At 39.7% G+C, this 20,661-nt stretch overlaps 1 protein-coding gene across 4 annotated transcripts in view; it reads left to right on the top strand.

Moving 5' to 3' along the window:
• MTA3 (metastasis associated 1 family member 3) overlaps positions 1-18,549 on the top strand; it is a 223,845-nt gene extending 205,296 nt beyond the window's left edge. For 2 of the 4 annotated variants that reach the window (XM_043987809.1, XM_043987807.1), the window contains exons 15-16: positions 1,849-1,935; positions 17,902-18,549. In XM_043987809.1, the coding sequence (XP_043843744.1) occupies positions 1,849-1,887 (39 nt within the window). In that variant the 3' untranslated portion in view covers positions 1,888-1,935; positions 17,902-18,549. Of the gene's footprint in view, positions 1-1,848; positions 1,936-4,548; positions 4,696-17,901 lie in introns of those variants that run through there. The other 2 variants (XM_043987806.1, XM_043987808.1) reach the window with 2 other exon arrangements.
• The last annotated feature ends 2,112 nt before the right edge of the window (positions 18,550-20,661 follow it).

The raw sequence follows: 20,661 nt of genomic DNA, 5'->3' as shown, positions 1-20,661 counted from the left end.
ATTAGATATGTGGAAAACAAAGAGATTGAATCATAACACATTCCCAGTAATTACATTAATAATTAAGAAATTATTTCTATTATGCAAGCAAACATTTCATGAGCTATGCCATGGTCTCTCCTACTATACTTGCAGAATGATAGTGTTAGACTTGCAGATAGAAAGACCCAGGTTCAACTCCTACCTCCAACATAAGCCATATCACCCTGGGCAAATCATTTAGCTTCTCTCAGCCTCAGTTTCCTTATCTGTAAAATAATATCATATGTAGCACTTAACTCACAGGGCTGTGAGAGTCAAATGAGCTAATGTATGTTAAACACTTTGAAAACATTTTTAAAATGTTACGTAAGTCAGTTATATCTGAAGCTATTTAATATATAGCTTTTGGGGGGGGGGGTGCAGAATGGGGATTAAGTGACTTGCCCAGAGTCACACAGGTAGTAAGTGTCAAGTGTCTGAGGCTGGATTTGAACTCAGGTACTCCTGAATCCAGGGCCAGTGCTTTATCCACTGCGCCACCTAGCTGCCCCAATATATAGCTTTTTTATTCCCTCTCTCAAAAATGTTGAGTTTGAACAGTGTGCAAGGAGAATAACGGTTGAGAAACTCCCCGAAAATGTTAAAATTTCAATCTGAAATAATTAATACTGGAATATTAGAACATACCTTGTAATTCAAAAGACGTATCCTGTTCCCATTTCTCAGCTCCCAAAGCTGCTCTGTACTGAAAGGGTCACTCATTCAGGGAGTTCCCAGAAAGACAAAGGGAAGCTTCCTGTAGTAGGAGGAGGAGGAGGAGGTCAATAGAAACATTTTTCAGATATTGGGGGAAAGTAGCATAAAGGCTGAATTGAATTGGTTAAAGCTACTCTGTTGGAAAGAAAAAAAATCAAGGCCCATGCCATTTGAGAAACTTCAAAACCAAACCAAAAGGAAAACCATAACCTTCTTTCTGTGTCTGTTGTATTAGCCCTCCTCAATATTCTAGCTCCATAACTTTTCTGGTATGAGAGTCTTCCATATACTTCTATTCCACTGCTAGTATTTTCTATCCATTTGACAGCTAATTAAAGCACCTGTGCTTTAAACACTTGGGCTTAGTGCCTCCTTTTTCTCTCCCTGAAACATCTTCTGGTGGGTTATGAGCAGACTTGTGGGGACTTTTATGAGCTAATATCCATACCAGCAGTATCTTTCCAATATCTGATAGATGAAACCAGCACTTAACCTGTCAAGTCTTACAAGTAATGACAATGTAGGATTTTACAGAAGGGGAAAAAAAAAAAACGAGCCATGAAACCAAATGTCCCAGTGAGGGCATCATCTCCTGAATTCAGATTTACCAAAATAGGTTAAGACTTTCTCACTCTGAACCTGCTGCAGCTGGCTGGAGCAGGAAGGGACCTTTCTCTTGTCTTAATCCTGTCAATTGCCTTGTTCATCTGCTACGAAACACTACATTCATCTCACGGTAAGATTGGTTCAATGTTACTTTTCAGAGATCTCTCTCAATTACAGAGACTCATCTCAGCTTCCTAATGACTACAAAAAGGTTGTCACTGTTCAGGCTTTCACAAATGGAAAATTTTTTTTTCAAGTGTGTGTGAAGACATATCTATAAGGTTCTCTTTTCTGGGATTTCTGGGTGGGAAGTTCACATGGAATTTAGGAATTGAAAAGAAATAGTAACTAGAAAAAATTTCTACTTTTCATCAACAAGGGTGGGGTGGGAGACGTACTTCATTACCTTATTCTACTTAATATCTTGATTTCCAAAGTGTGTGTATATGTAGATGGAGAAAATAGGAGGCTTACTAGTGTATTTGTGTTTATTTCTTTCCTCAGATGCCGACAGACACTCAGAGGTATCTGGAAGTCCTCTGAAGAGCAAAAGCACTAGAAAACCTTTGGCATGTATCATTGGTTATTTAGGTGGGTATTTTGTCTTTGAGAAAAATATACAAAGAATGTTTTCCATATGTTAGGCCTATTTAGTAATTCTTTGTGCAAAATCCCTTCAAAGCTCACACATACCTTCCAAGTGACTTAAATGAGATCCATTCAGACCTTCAGCGGGTTATGAAATTCCATTTAAAGAAGACATTTGAAAAAAATGATCCTTTATATTGGTTTTTTCCTGCTCTTATTCTGAAAACCCTTAAGCATAAGGGTCATTAGAAACCTTTGTTCCATTTGCATGGAGAAACTTTAATGCTTTCATAATTAAGAATGGTATTGCCATAAAAAGATTGTTAGGCAGTAACCTCATGATTTCCTTGCAAAATTCTGAGATGAATAATTTATATAATGATGGTTATTAATATACCTCGATGCAAAAATGGGATTGTGTGCATGCTTGAATTGTTTGTTAGCTTTTCATTTTCTCATAAAAATGAAATGCATACCTAGGATAACATTCAATTTTCTTGTTCTGTCAGAAAAATTTATAGATATAAAGTAATCATACCACATGCTTTAAAGACATCCAAGCTTTCTTAAAATCCAAGACACAGCCCTTTGTTGTGAATGTTGTCATCAGAGCAAATGACAATTCTACAGCTCAGAACAGTTGTCTTTATACTTGATGTCCTTCCAGGGAAAAATAGAAGTCTTGAGATGTTCCCTTTCCAGTGTCATACGAACATCATGATATTGGATTAGTTAGTAGTTGTGAAGTGTGTTGAGATTTCAGTGTGGATTTGGGAGTCAGAAGATTTGGCTTAGAGTCCTAGTTCTGACATTATCTGACCATGGGCAGCTAGTCACAACCTTTCAGAATCTCAGTTTCTTCATTTGTAAAAAGGGAGTGATATTCGAACTGCTACTTTGCATGGCTATTATGAGCAAGGGAAATAGGGACATATAAATATGAGTTGCTGTTATACTCCACTGTAGGGTCTGATTCCATAATATTCTGACACTTTCTACCATCATCCTTTTTGCAGTTTGAAGGAACAGAATATTCCATTGTACTGTATGAGTCTATTTCATAGTCAACTGGGTACTCCTCCCTTCGGCCAAGGCACTGTACTGACTTGGGCCAAGTATGAGTAATGGCACAATATTTCTGTGGGATAGGTAGCCAAGAGGTAGTCAGCCCAGTAGAACCATTCCAAGGGGTACAGCAAATCAAATTGCCTCAAACCCTCCATTTTTAGGAGGCACTTTGCTGTTTTTGGCACTAGGCTGCTGAAAATGTGTTGTGACTTGGCCACATGTGGAAAGAGAAGGGGACTAACCATTTGGTACTAAAAGAAAGCTCATATGCATACAGTCAACACCTTACCCTGAGAGGCACCACCCTCTCCCCCAGAATTCTCCATCCTTTGTCTCCAAGACAAAGGGCCAGTGGATGCCTGATTGGCACCAACTTGCCTATTCCTCCTTTCATGTATAATTTTTTTATTAATAATAAAAATAATTATAATAACATTTATAATTCTTTAAGGTTTATAAAATGTTCTACATGTATTATCTCATTTGATTCTCACAACTCTCTGAGGTAGGTGGTACTTAAAATCACCATTTTGTTGGAAACTGAGGCTAAAATGCTAATTGATTTGCCCATGGTCCCATAGCTAGTTAAGTGTCTGAGGCATGATTCAAACTCAGGTCTTTATGACTTCAAGCCCAACATATGAGCTACTACAGACTTTGTGTTATCCTTTAGTGACTTCTCTTCATGGGTCCTTTCTTTTTCTCTGAAATTTTTATACTACTGACTTATTCCAAGTGTTCATAGTTCCAGATTCTTCCTGTATATAGATGTTAACACATTGAGAGCCAGAGTGGTGTAGTGAAAAGAGCCTTGGATTTGAAGTCAGAAGCTTTAGCTTTGCCGGCTAGTTCCCTAGGCATTTCCTGAGATCACTTACCTCATTGGCCTCAGCTCCCTCATAGAAAATGAGGGGGTCTACAAAATCCCTTCCAGCACTAAGTGCTTTGTTCCTGTGGGTAGGTTACTGTGGAGTGATTTGTCCTGGGTCCTGCTCTCTTCCTTCTCCCCCTATTCTTACCTCAAACCCTCAGGTATGCGTAGTTGTAATCTAATTGCAGGTGGAGATGTAAAACGGTGTCTAAGACTCCTGGGAAAATAGTTCCTGGTTTGATTTCAAGCATACAGAGTAAATATTATTGGTCATACCTTTCAGGGGGTTTTCTTCAAGGCCACATATCTCCTAGGAGTCGGCTGATTTTTAATGTTATGTCCTTGTCACACTTCTGGTGAAGAGTCAGGTGTCAAATTCCTTTAGTAAGATAAATGTTTTGAGTGACCTCGAGTGGCTGTTTTTGCATATAGTCCCTGTACAAGGCTCAAATCTAGAGCTCAGGAGGCAAGCCAACCCTTTTTAGATAAGTAGAACCATGGTAACCAACACTTGAGGCTGATTCATTATGCACTTCCTTGAAAAATGTGCTGGTTCATACGGAATTGACTTTCAGACCATTAGAAAGTGAGATATGTACCTAGTCAGCAGCTAGAATGCATAAAAATATTTTAATAACATGTTCCTTGTTGAGAAAAACCATATTTCTTGTCAACAGAGATCCATCCTGCAAAGAAACCAAATGTACTAAGATCTACGCCAAGCCTGCAAAGCCCATCCACTAAGCGGATGCTTGCCACCCCAAACCATGCATCTCTGAGCATCCTGGGAAAGAGAAACTACAGCCATCACAATGGCCTGGATGGTATGTAAGCCTAGCACTACAGGGAGACATTACAATAGGCTGAGGCTTTTTCTCCCTTGCTGGGGTCACCATCTAGAGAAATGAATTATAGAGAGACTTTGATCCATGTATATCATAAATGCAAGGAAATGGAGAATTTGCCCTTGCCACGGCATATTCAATTTAGTCCAGTGACATTCCTCCAATTCACTATAAAGGTGTGACATTTTTTCACTCACTTCCCTGATGTGGATAGTTCATTGGAGTGATTTGAAACTCAGACATGAATATAGTCTGTATTTAGGAGGTTGCTTTTCCTGTTTGGAAATGTTCTCTACCTGACTCTTAAAACCAAGGAAAAGGCTGACTGCACAGATCAGCTTCCTTGAACAAATGTGATGATTCTGCCTTGGATCTGAGTCATCAAACAGCTTCAGAGGGACCCTTCTACAGTACAGTGGTCACTTTGTGGTTCGAGCTTGTCCCTTCCATTTTACCCTGGGCTTTTTTAATCCTTAGCTGGATTTCAGGTCACTAAGAAACCTACTTGGCAATATTTGGAACCAAAGGCTATGCCTTGCATGTAGTAAACACTTAATAAAATTGTGTCGAATAAATGAAAGCTCAAGCTAATGAAAAATGGAAAGGCTGGATTATAGTATATCAACTTAAGTATCACAGTACCTGTCTGGGGTTTGTCTATGATGACTTTCTTCAGTTGGAACTGAATTATATTTTGTGCCTGAATTGCAAACCTATCTGGAATAAATCAGCCAGAAAATGCATTATACATTTCAAAAGTTCTTGAGTTTATAGCTGTCATGGTTGTTGAAGTGGTCATATGTTTTTATGAACAAGACTGTTCCTAGACTCTTCATGCCTTGTTGAGCTCTAAACTCTGGCAGTGACAATAGGTCACATAGGAAATCCCACAGGATGAAGATTTCCTCAGAAATACTTTCCTTTCACTTGCCTGCAAAATGTTGATGGTTGTAGTAGTGACTGTGGCAGTGAGAAGTTGGAAGACATAAGGAGGAAAACTGCTTACAAATCTTTGGCCACCAGTGCTGTGTTGTAAATGTATAGTTAGAGAAAACAGACCATTTTTCAGCCCTTATAGACATCCTCTGAGCCCTTTGCAGAAATGTTGACCTGCTCACAAAAATATTAGCCATCTGTTCCCACACTAATCAAGATCCCAATGGTAACATGCCTACAGTTGGTACAACTGAAGCCTGAGGAAGAGTCAGAGTCAAGGACCTGGTGTAGTTAAAATTTTGTCTGATTCTAACTTGTCTTCAGCCTCTCTTGTTTAAGTATTTAGTCCTTTGAGCCCAGGCTTAGTTAGGCATTTGAGGTATATAGCCTTTGTGGTGTTTGCTAGAGGAAATCACATCTTTCTATCGAAATACTTTTTTTTTTGTCTTTGAGGAATGTGATCCTAGCTACAGAGGCACTAACCACAGTACTAGAATATTTACATTTTATCTTTGCTAGAAAAGACACAGAAGTTGTTGAATAGAACAGTACCCTTCTAGATGTGGCAGGAATAGCTTATTAGTACCATTCCTAGCATTTCCACTCACCCTCAGGAATTATAGTTGTCCTGAGTCTTGCTGTCATCTGGTGTGGTTCTTCATGCTTTCTTTCTCAGTGCTTTTTCTTCTGTCCTGGGTGCTATGCTAATAAAGTAGTGCTAAGGGGTGCTACTCCCTTAGAGAAGATCAGCCTAATCTGTGATGTTTGCAGCAGCAACAACTTCAGCTCTTTATATGAATAATTAAGACCATTTCTCAGGTTCCCCCTTACTATTTACAAAAGGATGCAGACAGACAAAAGAGGGGTCTGACCCAGAATTGCTACATTCCCAGAGAACAGGGAACCAGGTCCCTACTCCCTGGGACTAGACTTGAAAGGGCAGGTTCTCTGAAAGCCACAGTGACTTAGACAAGGGAACAATAAGGAATAGTACTGACGAGACTGGATCTGGAAATCCCTTGTTCCTAGGGTCCTGCCAGCCTTCCTTTGGGGGATTTTACTGCACTGCTTGATAATAACTTGCTCCCCATGAACAGAAGTCTCCTGGTCACATCAGCAGCATCAGACTTTCACCATTGTCAATTTTTATGAGCTAAATTTAAAAGAGAGGGGGTACCAACTGATGAGAACTGTTTCAATTCCATAACTCCCACCACTTTTCTTGCCTGCCCCAATCCCATTTATTCATGCTTCTTCTAGCCTGGAATACATTGGTAATGTCTCTCCTCCCAACTAGAATTTTAGCCCCCTTACAGTAGGAAGGGTGATTTTCCCTAGAAGCCTTTCAAGAAGTTATTCTCCCAGGCATTCGCATTGAATACAGGGACCAACAGGGTTTGGAGGGATATTAATAAAGAATTATTGAAACTTCAAGTACAAAACTCATCTTCCTGAGTTCAAATCTGGCTTCAGACAAGTACTAGCTGTGTGACCCTGAGCAAGTCACTTAACCTGTTTGCCTCTGTTTCCTCATCTGTAAAATGAACTGAAGAAGGAAATGGCAAACCCCTTAGGATATTTGCCAAGAATGGGTCACAGATAGTCAGACGTGATTGAAAATGACTGAACAACACTGATATTTCAGGTCTACTACTACTACTAATAGCTATAAGCTTACTATGTACCAGGCGCTGTGCTAATAAGCACTTTATTATTATTATTATTATTATTATCTCACTTCATCCTCACAACATTGCTGGGAGACAGGTGCTATTATGATGCCTATTTTACAAATAAGAAAACCGAGGCAAGCAGTTTAAGTGACTTGTCCAGGGTCACACAACTATTAAATGTCTGAGACTGGATTTGAACCCAGGTTTTCTTGACTCTAGGCCTGGCACTCAATATACTGCACCAAACAACTGCCTCTTTGTCCTTTCAGAATTCCCCTACATGTTATTCTGTAATATCAACCCCAGTTATTGTTTTTGTTTCTTTTGCTTCCTCCTGAATGTTGTTATAAATGTAGTATCTTACCTTCTAAATTCCCCCTGAAAAGGGGGAATGGGTCATAGTAGGAGAGGAAGCATGGTGTGTACACATACACACACACACACACACACACACACACACACACACACACGCACGAAAATTGCTATGGTGTAAAAAAGATGGCATTTAGGGGTGGCTAGGTGGCGCAGTGGATAAAGCACCGGCCCTGGATTCAGGAGTTCCTGAGTTCAAATCCGGCCTCAGACACTTGACACTTACTAGCTGTGTGACCTTGGGCAAGTCACTTAAGCCCCATTGCCCTAACAACAACAACAACAAAAAAGATGGCATTTATAAAACTTATAAAAATTTCAGCAAGTTATCTATCCCTTGATCTAGTGATCAGAGGATCACAGTTATATAGGACCTTTCAGAGCAAATAATCCAACCTCCCTAATGTTAGATGTGGAAATTGGAAACCAGAGAGTTTAAATGACTTACCGAAGGTCAAAAAGATATTAAGTGGAAAAATCGGCATTCAAAACCCTTGTCACCTGTCTCCAGAGCCAATTCTCTTTCCATGGCCAAACAGTGGATATGGTGGCTGTCTTGGAACTAGACAGAGAGTAGAAACTTTACTCCTTTGGGAAAGGCAAAGAAGTTGGTTTTCCTTTTCTGTAGAGGATTATAGTCATAAATGTAGGGACCTGGGGCAGCTAGATGGTGCAGTGGATAGAGCACCGGCCCTGGAGTCAGGAGTACCTGAGTTTAAATCCGGCCTCAGACACTTAACACTTAACTAGCTGTGTGACCCTAGGCAAGTCACTTAACCCCAATTGCCTCACTAAAACAAAACAAAACAAAACAAAACATTCTTTCCCAGATAAATGTAGGGACCTCAGAAATAATCTACTCCAAGCCCCTTATTTTACAGATGAGGAAACTGAGACCCAGGGAAGTTGTGACTTGCCCAGGATCACAAAGGTAATGCTAGATGAAGAATTTGAACCCAGATCTCTATTTTCAGTGCTTTTTTTACTCAATCACATTTTTTGATGGTACAATTTTATACATAGATCTTATGTGGAGTTTACTTCAATGCAGTGAAATGGAAAAGGTAGCCCTTAGTGACTTAAACATGGCCATATAATCAGTGTGTGAGAGCTGGAATTTAAACTCAGGTCTTCCTGACTCCAAAGCTAGCCCTAAGCCTGTCTAACCCACTATTCGACATTGCCTCTCTGAAAAGCATCAAACAGCAACCAATTGCCAGTAATCCAAGGGGCAGTAGGTTTACATATGTATTAGTAAATACTTATTGCCAAGTTAGTATTGACTTGCAAGAAAGAGGGAACAAGGCGGTAAGAGACAAGGAAATTCAGAAAATGAATGGCAGGGGATGTGTTGAATAAAAGAAGATGAACCAGTCACTCAATAAGAATGTGAGATAACATCTAGACAATCATTAAGGAAAGCCACTGAGGACTGTCCTTCACAAAAAGGATGTGGCCAAAGAATCAAACAGGATGAAAATAACAGATGGTAATCTGTGCCCGTGGAGAGACTGCCCACATCAGTAAGATGATGGATTCATTCATGTTCCATAGTATAGAATGTATACATTTAAAGATGCCTGTCACTATGAGGTATGCACACAAAAAAGCACTGTGTGCAGGAAATTGGTGAGTTTATGATGTGTGTAATCAAATGAAGTGTGCAAATCCCCTGTACCAGGCACTCAATATCTTCCTTTCATCCTTTTACCTACTTTTAGGACTCCCCTCATTCTACTATTTTTTTTTCTTCCCAATTTTCTTATTAGAAAGAAGGGGAAATTAAGGAGAGATTCAAGTGGGGAAGGAGTGGTATTAGATTATCTAGAGAAATCATTCTCATAACATTTCTATGCCTTTGTACTTTTGGGGGAGGGGGGCAATGAGTATTAAGTGACTTGCCCAGGTTCACCAGTTAGTAATTGTCAATTGTCTGAGGTCAGATTTGAACTCAGGTCCTCCTGAATGGAGGGCCAGTGCTTTATTCACTACGCCACCAAGCTGCCCCTGCCTTTTGACTTTTTACATTTCTTTTTTTAAATTTCTTAGTAGGACTTTTCAATCTCAGTTATGTCTTGGGCCAAAGTCAAGGAAGGAGAGTTTCTTGGACACCTGACCAGATTGAAGAGAAATTAACTATCTGTTCAGGGCATGGTAGAAGCTGATGGCATCCAGAAAGGAAGGAAACCTTAAAGGGATAAAGGTCTTGGGATTTCAACTGTCTCTTCATTTGGAATTGTGTTGATGACAAGACAGAAAATTTTTCAGGAAATTGGATTTTTTTCAACAAATATTTATTTATTAATCCCTCTGTTTTTACAGCACATTTGACTTCATACAAAGGAACTGTCTTCCAGTGGGATCAGTACAGTTTTCCAATTTTTTTTCGTACTTCAGATATCAGGTTTTCCTGGCCCCTGTTCCTTCCCTTTGTACAACAAGATATAGCATTACCATATATTCTCCTGTGAAGAGGGCATCAGATTTGAATGTCTCTGCAGATGCAATATTGTGATCTGGGGTATCCACGAGATCATGCATGTGCTTTGCTTCTGAAATCATTTATTCAACATCTCCAACTTCTGGCATCCCAGCTCCAGGAAGCTCATGACAGCAAGTGATGCCGTGCCAGTGAGCAAACTCTGGGGATACATATGCTGTCCCTGTGAATCGCAGCAGGAATAGATCAGTAGGAACAGCTGACAGCACTGTTCTTTCTGTATGGGCCTGGGCCACCTTCTGTCACAATTTTTATATGCCATTTCAACAGGCACAAAGGATTTCCTGACTTTAAAAATCTGAAAAACTGTTTATAGAAAACTAGCAAACTTTATTCAAATGAGCAAGGAAAGTGGCTCCGGACTCGCCTCTGGCAACCAAACATCTCAGTGTTTCTTATTATTTGAAAATGGGCCATTATATTTCTAGGGCTTATTGAATGTGAAGCCATGTATCAGAGCAGAGAGTGTGCTTAGATTGTCTCCAGGGATATTTAGCCATTATCTAAAGCTGTTGAAGTGTGAGTGAGAATGGGTGATGGAGGGAAGGTGTATTAGATAATCAACAATGCTTTCCTGGAGTGTTGTGGGATAATACCATATTGGCTGTCCAAGGACACAACATTAGTTTTCTCATGAGGAGGTCAACCCAGACCCAAAATCATTACCCCCATTGAGAGATGCCCCTATCCTCTCCTCTGAGTGAACACATTCTTCTCTGTTAAGTATGTGAATAGTTTGAAAATTCATTTATCTGGGTACTGTGAAAGAAGCCTGCAGAAGAGTAACCCAGGGCTCAGAGGGTATATTAATATTCATAACTGAATACCAGCCTTGTCTTTATCCCTGAATGTCTGGTTGCATTTGGTCATTAGTTAGTTGAATGTGTCACAGAGAACATGTGGAATGCCTCATCCTTAAACCTTTTATATCTCACAGTATAGCACTGTGTATGAACCATTGTGAAAGATGATTCTTGGAAACTAAAACAGAAGACAGGATCAGAGGGAGAGAAAAGAAAGCTTTTGTTCTCAAAGGAGCAGCCATTAGCCAGAGGAGGTTTGACCTGTCCCTTAGAAGAACAGACCTGGGTTGTACTGTAACAGGCATCTCAATACTCCCTAAGCCAAAGAGATGTGGTGGTACTGCGTTCTATTCTGTGGGGAGCCAATCCCTCCCCAGCTACTGTTCCCAAGAAATTGTTGTGGATCTTTAAAATTGGTTTGATTTCTGTCTAGGTCACCTGATGTCTACCTTTTAAACAAAGAGAATAAACAGTTATTAATCACTTGGAAAGTGTGCATGTATGTGTGTGTGCATATATACATACACACGCATACACACATATGTACTCACGCAAAAGAAGACATGGGGACATTAATTTTTGATAATTCCCAGAAAGAAAGTGCTTTTTTTCAGAAATCAATTGATTTAGTCTCCTGACTTAGCCAACATCCAAATGACTGAACTGATGCCACCTAAGTAGGAACCCCTAGGGTGACAGTGATGTGAGGATTTGTCAACGAATGAAGAAATGAACTGGCATGGAGACATTCTGACTCATTTTAAGCCCCTGAGGCTTTGTACAATTTTGTTTTCTTTTTTCTCCTTCCGGATGACTGAGCACTCATAAAACATCTGAATTGTATAATATGTCCTAAAAGGTTCTTTCAAAAGTTTGCTCTACTCTAAATTTAGAGACCCTATACTTCTCTTGTTAGAGTATTGGCAATACAGTCTCCAGACTTGCAGAAGGCACTAAATTCTGGGTACTAAAGTTTGTAGAAATAAACCACAGGATAATTTTATATGTCTATATGAATGAGCAAAAGAGTTTTAATGTGGGAGTAGTACATTTTGGGGTACATTTTTAAAACTACATGCATAAAATGAAGGGCTTTGAGCCCAACCCGTGAAAGGAAACTAAGTTCATCTTAGATTATTCCCTCTAGAGATAAAACCAATGTGCTGTCATAACATGAAAAGCTAACAAAACATTGCATACTATGAAGTATTGGAAATTTTAAAAAAATTATTCTACCTTTATATAAAACTATGATGAATATTTACTGTGGCTGCACTGTACAGTTCTTATTGCTGAACCTTAAAATAGATATAATGGAACCAAAGATAGCTCAGAGAAGGATCTCCAATCCAACAAAAATCTATTTAACACCTAAGATGTGTGGAGCCCTGTGCAAGGTATTTACTAGAAAAAGAGAAAGCAAAAAACAGAGCTGACCATTAAAGAGTTAATATTATATTAGGATCTGACCCAATATTTTGGGGGCAAGGGGGAGGTGAGTCTGCCATATGAAAACATTGAGTAGGACTCTTTAGCTTGAAAACTCTTTAGCTTTGGGGCATCTACGTGGCACAGTGGATTAAAGCACCGGCCTTGGATTCAGGAGGACCTGAGTTCAAATTTGGCCTCAGACACTTGACACTTACTAGCTGTGTGACCCCGGGCAAGTCACTTAACCCTCATTGACCACAAAAAAAGAAAGAAAGAAAGAAAGAAAGAAAGAAAGAAAGAAAGAAAGAAAACGCTTTAGCTTGAAAAGCTAAAGACTAAGAAAGGGAAACCATCAAACTCCACAAAATTGTGAATGGTTAGGTGAAAACAAAATTGTTCATCTAATCCTAAAGTAAAAGAATGAAGGAACACCCTTTGAAACTTAAAAATAGTGTATTTGGATAAACAAAAGGAAGTAGTATTCCACAGAATAGGTAATAAATAAAGGAAGCTCATTTTTCTAACAGAAGTACTGGTAGGAAATATGAATAAATTTTTCAAATGTTGGACAAGTTTCTGAACAAAAAGGTCATGAATGGCCCCTAAAGGAAAATGGATGATAGCTTATCTTTAACGTTCATTCCCTAGCACATCCCTTGAACTTTCCTTTTTCACCAGAATATTATGTCAGATGGATGCTAGGTCTTACCCATTTAGTCTCTAGGGTTCCAAAGATATTGCTATATCTTGAATTGTAATGGCACTTTAAGTGGTTGCCTGGTTCTTTTTCTTACTGATTTCTCTTAATGTTCCTACTGGAAGAGCTTATGACTTGAACATAGTCTTTTACCAACACCACACGAGACAGAAATAGAATTGATATTGACATTAGAGTGAACTGCCTGGACAAAAAGGAGAAATAGGTACAGAGACATCACAAACTTGGCACAAAGGCGTGATATATTAGTGATGGGTGGAGAGGCTTCAATGATTTCAGCATCTGTTAGAACTCACAGTGTCTTCCTTCAAAACAGAGCCACTAATAATCTCTTGACTTGTTAGTGAGTTCTTTTAAACTGGAATAAATCATTATATTGATCAGAGTTACTAAATCTTTCATAGCCAATTTTTCCTTACAATATTGCTATTACCATATAGATTATTCCCTGGTTCTGCTTACTTCACTTTGCATCACCTCCTATAGGTCTTCCCAGGTTTTTCTGAAATCATCCCCTTCACTATTTGTTATAGCACAATAGTATTCCATCACATACCTCATAACTTGTTTTTGTGTTTGGTTGGTTTTTGCTTTTTTTTTTTTTTTTGGTGGGGGCAATGAGGGTTAAGTGACTTGCCCAAGGTCACACAGCTAGTAAGTGTCAAGTGTCTGAGGCCAGATTTGAACTCAGGACCTCCTGAATCCTGGGCCAGTGCTCTATCCACTGCGCCACCTATCTGCCCTATCATAATTTGTTTAGCCATTCCCCAGTTCAAGACTGTTGCCACAGTTTCCTATTCTTTGCCACTACAAAAAGAGCTACTATAGATGTTTTTGTACATATGGGTCCTTTTTATTTTGCTTTGATCTCCTTGGGGGGGATATAGACCTAGCAGTAGTATTGCTGAGTCAAGAACCTCTCTATTTTTAAAGTTTTTCTTTAAAATGAACAGAAATCTATTGTCTCTCCCTCCTACTCTCATCCCATTGAAAAAAACAAAAACAAAATCCTTGTAGCAAATATGCATAGTCAAGCAAAACAAAGTCCCTCATTAGCTGTAGGCAAAAATGTCTATGTTTCATTCTGCACCCCAAATCCATCACCTCTCTGTCTGGAGATGGATAGTATGGCTCATCATCATTCCTCCGAAATCATGAGTGGTTATTATATTGATCATAGTTCTTAGAGCTTTCAAAGTTGTTTGTCTTTACAGTCTTGTTAATATATAAATTTTCTCCTGGTTCTGTTCATTTCATTCTTCATTAGTTTATAAAAGTCTTTATCCTTCAAAAAGTGAGGAAAAAACCACCAATCCATCAAGGGGAGATTTCATTCTGGATTTACTCAACTCATTGGTCTGAGTGTACTAAGACATTTGATTCACAAATGACTCCCTCATCAACAAATCATTTCTTGTCTATTAAAATATAATAAATTCCTTTTTTCTTTTGTTGCTCCTATTCAGCACTAATGTGTCCAGCACCTATCAATTCTTTCTACATATATAGCTACTGTATATGTCTATATCTCTAATATCTATCTATACATCTGATATATGTGTGCATGTATATATGTTTATGTGTTTGTGTGTATACATGCACACACATATAAAGGGGAGAGGGCTTCTGTGTTGTCTACCAGTCTTTGACCTTTCTCATTTCTTTTGATATTTTTCACCATTCTCACCTATTCTCACTTTTGCATTGAAATTATCAAATATCACGGTATTTGTGCTGACTTAATTTGGAGGACCTTTGTGAAAATCTAAGTAAACTTAACAGCATTCTCTTTATCTACCAGTATAGCATCCCTGTCAAAAAGGGAAATGAGATTAATATGGGATATAGTAAATCCAACACTTAACTTTCAAAGCTGCCCTCCTTGTCTGGATTTTCTTCAGTCATTCTTTCTTTTTTTCTTCTGTATGTGTTCTTAAAAATGCTTCAGTGCTCTTGTGTGTGTGTGTGTGTGTGTGTGTGTGTGTGTGTGTGTGAGTGATACAGAGACAGAGACATAGAGAAATCACAAATTGGATCCAGAATCAAACATAAAGAAAAACATTGGCCCGATTGACTTCAGAAAATTGCAGAACTCTTTTAATGGCCCTAAACTTTTCTTAGAAACAAAAGCCCAACCTGTTAGCATCAATATTGAACTAGTGTTGTGTGGCTACAATTCTTGGAACACAATACTCTCCAATGAATTAAAAGTAAATATCACCCAAAAGGAAGTAAGAGATGTACACAGAGCAGTAAGCTACAAAATAAAACAAATGAGGAACTTTGAAGGACAGGAGGAAAGGATTTCATCAGGGAAATTTAGGATTAAAGAAAATTGACTGACCATTTGACTAAAGTAAGGGGCAACTGATTACTTCATTGGTATTTTCCCAAAATCGTGAAAAAGTGAGAAATACTCCCAGTGCGTGTTGAGTATACTCCATTGGCAAACTTAACGGGAAAAAAGGAACAAGAGTTTCTCAAAAATGGTCAGGTCTGGATGGTTTTGGGTCAGCAATGTTGGAGGGAACATCCAAATTGATGAGATTACAGATCCAATTAAGTAAGATTTCAGCAAAGTCTTTGATCAAGTCTCTCAAGATATTCATGTGCAAAATATGGCGAGTTCCACTAGATAATAAGTGAAAGAAAAGCAGCTGGACTCAGAATTGTAATTGACTTTAATATGCACTTAGAAGATATTTAGTGAAGTTTCTCAGAAGCCTGGGCTGCTTATCAATGATTTGGACAAACCAAAAGTGATCCTTATCAAAACTCGAAGATGATACAAAGCTGCAGGGGATAGCTGGACATAAGTCAGATTCCAATGAGATCTTGACATTGGATCAAATGAAATTTAATGAGGTTAAATCTGAAGTTTAATATACTTGGATTTTTAAAATCAACTTCACAGTATGAGATGGAAGAAGGTCAAGTCAACAAGTATTTATTAAGAGCTTACAACGCACCAAACATTGTGCTAAGTACTAGGATTCAAAAAAAGGTAAAACCAATATCTGCCTTCAAAGAGCTCACAATATAATGCAAACAGCTATGTCCAAATAGAATCTATACAATGAGGTAGTTATACAATCACAGCAATTCATCTGAAAAAGATCTTTGGGGTTTGGTGTACTACCAGGTCAATCTTGCTATGGCAGCCAAAAAAGCTAATGCTACCTTCGGCTACATGAAAAGAGGCATACTATCTGAGACTAGGGGGATGATGCTCTTCTTATACTCTACCTAAATCAGCCCAGCCCTGAAGTACTGATTTCATTTCTGGGTATCCCAATTTGGGAGAGAGAAACTGGACAACATCCGAAGGATGGTCAGGAAAGCTAAGATCTTGCCATATAAGTATCAATTGAAGGAACTGAGAATGTTTGACCTGGAGAAAAGAAGCCTTAACAGGGCATGATAGCTTCTCTCAAGTATTAGAAGAGCAGTCACCTAGAAAAGAAATTAGTTTTGTTCTGAATGATCCCAGAAGACAGAACTATGAATAGACGAAAATTGCTACAAGTTTAAGGAAAAAATGTACTAACAACTTAGAGCTTTCCAAAAGTGAAATGGGCTCCCTTGAAAGGCAGTGGATTCCCTCTCCCTAGAAGGCTCCAAGCAAAGGCTGCATGGTAACTTGTCAGGTCCTAAAAGTGTTCATATTCGAGTATTAGACTAGAAGAACTTCCAACATGAGATTTTGCAATTCTGTATCTGTTCAGTACTTTGAAAAAGGAAGCTTTTGAGTTGCCACTTGAACATTTCATATCTCTCCCTGGGGTTGGTGTGCTACGTGGCTAAAGTGGTCCAAATAAGAAGGGAAACTTCAGTAGAGAGTTGAAGAGCATCAAGACAGATCTGTCCATTCTTAGCAAACTAGCATCTAGTGGGAACACATTCATCCCAGCCAACCCTTTGGTAGAATCTGCTAAACCACCTCCTTCAAAACCCTGATATGTTTTGAAATCTAGTGAGTAACACAAGATGCTATTGACATTGTCTGCAAGAAATTTCTGCTTTTCATTTACTCGTTTCTACCAAGATTTCCTGGATTTCTTCAAGCCTTGCAAAGAGAGATGAAAGCTCACCCCTCATTTTGGGGTTTTCATTGTGATTTGGGGACAATTTCCATTTCCCTTAGTCTTTACTGAGTGGCTATTTCAGTGTTTGAGTTGGGGCTGGATGGATGAGCTCCTCACTTTCAGAGAAAAATGTTCACAACTCATATGGAGTACCCATTTTGTAATGGCTAAATTCTCTGTGGTAACTTCTTGGTAAATAGCCATAGCCATATGCTATCTGCCTTCCCTGTTCTTGGATACCAGCTCTGGGGGTGAAACATGGTGGTGGTCATTTACAAGCCCTGGAAACATTGCCTAATGACCTGGTCACTAGGTGGCAGTCTAACCCAGTAGTGATCCATGCTTGCGGTTTGTGCCCACCCTATTTTGTAATGAGATTAACAAATCATGACTGTTTATTTACATCTTTAAAAAGAAAAAAAAAATGCCTTCAATCACATGTATCCTCAGATTTCCCTTCCAGCCCCAAATATATTTCCAAAGATATGTACAGATGTGCCAACAGAAGTCTAAGGGTACCTCTATGGGATTTCCACTTCAGTTTAGCATTAGACCAGGTTTTAAATGGAGTGAAAGCTCTCCCTTCCTGACCACTAACTCTTCACATATTGCCTTGACTGTGCATCTGCTGACCTCAGTTCTCTCTCTCTTTCTCTCTCTTTTCCAGAACTCACATGCTGTGTTTCAGATTGAGATGCCCTCATCCCATCCTCCAAACCAAGACTCACTTCACTGTCCTACTGACCTTTACAGCTTTGGCTTAGGAAGAGGCAGTTGTGCTCCCGGCACATCCCAGCTTGAAACCCCCATGACCTGACCCCCCCGCAGAGTCAATGGCCCACAGTGGGGAAACTTGAGTTCAGCTTCCCAAAGCTACATCTCCATTTTGTGAATCAATAGCATCTCCCTTAGCCTCTCAAGGTACAAGCTGCCCAAGAGCAGGACCCATATGAGAAAGGAGGAGAAGAAAGTTTACCCTATCCTATCCTATTTTATCTGCAGCCTTCCAGCATCACAGAATTTGCAGTTGTTCTCTCTCCTCTTGAGCACAAAAATAGTCAGCTGTATCTCCTAGAATGAAGCAAGTCCTGAGCCCTGATGCCTTGGAGAGACAGTAATGTTTCATGGATCAGGCTGACTGTGGTTTGTGAGGATGTGTAATTGTGCATAGGAGGGGGTATAACATCTTCCTGAAGGATTCTTAAGAAATGTGCTCATGTATATGCAGCTTGCTGTGACATCTGTTCCCCTTTTCTAGGCATCACTGTCACATAGCTTTGATACCACCTTCACATAACTTCCTCTTTGATGCCAAGCTCTTTTTAGTTGTGTGGTTTATTTTAAAAGGGAAACTTTCTCTCCCCCTGGGCAGCAAAGTCTCCAGAATTACCTGTCTCAAGCAGCAGAAATTGCCTTTTGTGATTCTGTGAAAGCCTCCTTCCTTGTCGCCTGTCTTTTTAATTGTTGGATATAGCCTGAGGCCTTAACGTTCACATGTAGCTCTTAGATTACCTTCCCCTCCCTCCTTACCTTGCCGTGCTTAAACTTTGCCTCAAATTTGTCATAAATGATATGACACAAATCGTTTTCTTCCCTTTCTAAGGGAACTTTTGTTCTAGTCCCTGATGATAATCCAGGTGTTCTGGGCTCCTGTCTACCAGGTGATCCCTGCACATCATCCAAGTGACAAACCAGCAAAGGATAAATGGGGGCCGAATCTGCCCTCCGAGAGCCGAGACAAGCAGGGACGTGGCTGTCTAGTAAAGGATGACTTTGCCCTGTAGGTAGATGATAGGAGGGAGGGAAGAAGGGGGAGAGAAAGAGAGAGAGAGAACAAGAGAAAGGAGACAGACACAGACCTTGGAGGTCCCCAAGAAATCTTTAAGAATACAGGGTTGCTTCTCTCCAGCTGATGGCTTGGACGTCTATCCTCAGCATCAGACCTTGGTGTCGTTACAACTGTTTATTGTGCAGTCCTCAGCTAAGACTGAACTGACAAGGAAAAGAGAGAGAGAGAGAGAAAGAAAGAACGGAAGGAAGGAAGGAAGGAAGGAAGGAAGGAAGGAAGGAAGGAAGGAAGGAAGGAAGGAAGGAAGGAAGGAAGGAAGGAAGGAAGGAAGGAAGGAAGGAAGGAAGGAAGGAAGGAAGGAAGGAAGGAAGGAAGGAAGGAAGGAAGGAAGGAAGGAAGGAAGGAAGGAAGGAAGGAAGGAAGGAAGGAAGGAAGGAAGGAAGGAAGGAAGGAAGGAAGGAAGGAAGGAAGGAAGGAAGGAAGGAAGGAAGGAAGGAAGGAAGGAAGGAAGGAAGGAAGGAAGGAAGGAAGGAAGGAAGGAAGGAAGGAAGGGGAAATAGTTCTCCCTGGAAAGGTGAATGTAGATGATATCCCTGAATCTGAATTTCCACATGCATGACTTGTAAGTCTCATTTCTTTAACACTTAGGAATGGGAGGGAAACACTCAGGAGCTGCAAGCACAAGCTAGGTTGTTTTCTTTTATTATAGAGACCATTGTCCTTATAATATGATGGGATGATACTGTGAGTCAAAGCTTCAAGTATTAACTTCCAGAAACATTAATCACTCCCTTTAAAAAAAAAAATGAGGGAGGCAACCTAGGCCCTATTCCCAGAAATATTTCCATATCTGTCCTCTGGAGTAATGTGAAATAGGGACTGGGTACCAGAAGAGGAGCCAGGTAAATGGAGACCAGGGTGAGAAAAGAAGATTGGGAGCTCAGAAAGTCCAGGATTCCTTTAAGGAAAAAGAAAATCTGCCTGCTTGCATGGGCTGCATGGTAGAGACTTTCATTTTGTTCCTGTTTCATGAATGGTTTGTTTTGGGGTTTTTTTGGACCTAAGAGACTAAATGACCCTTTGTCCTCTCCCTTCCCTCTTGAAAGCCCTTATTAAATGCAGCCTTCTGATTTGCTTTTGGCCATTTATTAACTCCATCCTCTGAGGATGTTAAAAGATGGACCACTCACCAGGTCCAAGGAATTGTGTACACAGGGTCAGGTTGTGAAGGGGAATAGTGCCCTAAGTGTTTGATTCAAAGAACTGTTGCCATTGAATTTTGAGAGAGTACTGGCTCCCTGTAAACTTTGTTCAGAAGGGATCCTTTCTCCATTTGAAGATTCTCAGGCCAGCAAAGCCCAAGTTTCCTAGAAGCAGATAGTGAAATATGAATGCTGGTATGGGAATTGGAGGGAAAAATTTTCTAACAATCACTCAACTTTCTGGTCCAACTTTATCTGACATTTAGGATTCATTGCTACTGTTGAGGGTTTCTCAGGCTCTCCCATCCTGTGACTATAAAATCCCATTGTGTAGCATGATGAGTTTCCCTATGTACTGCAGTCCGGTCTGTATGTCCCAGTAAATCACACACACGCATGCACACGCACACACAGAGCAAAGTAAGTGTGCAGAAAA

The sequence above is a fragment of the Dromiciops gliroides genome, chromosome 2 (assembly GCF_019393635.1).
Source record: "Dromiciops gliroides isolate mDroGli1 chromosome 2, mDroGli1.pri, whole genome shotgun sequence".
Lineage (NCBI taxonomy): Eukaryota > Metazoa > Chordata > Mammalia > Microbiotheria > Microbiotheriidae > Dromiciops > Dromiciops gliroides.
Note: the sequence above shows the minus strand (reverse complement) of the source record. Positions and strands in the feature narration are given on the sequence as shown.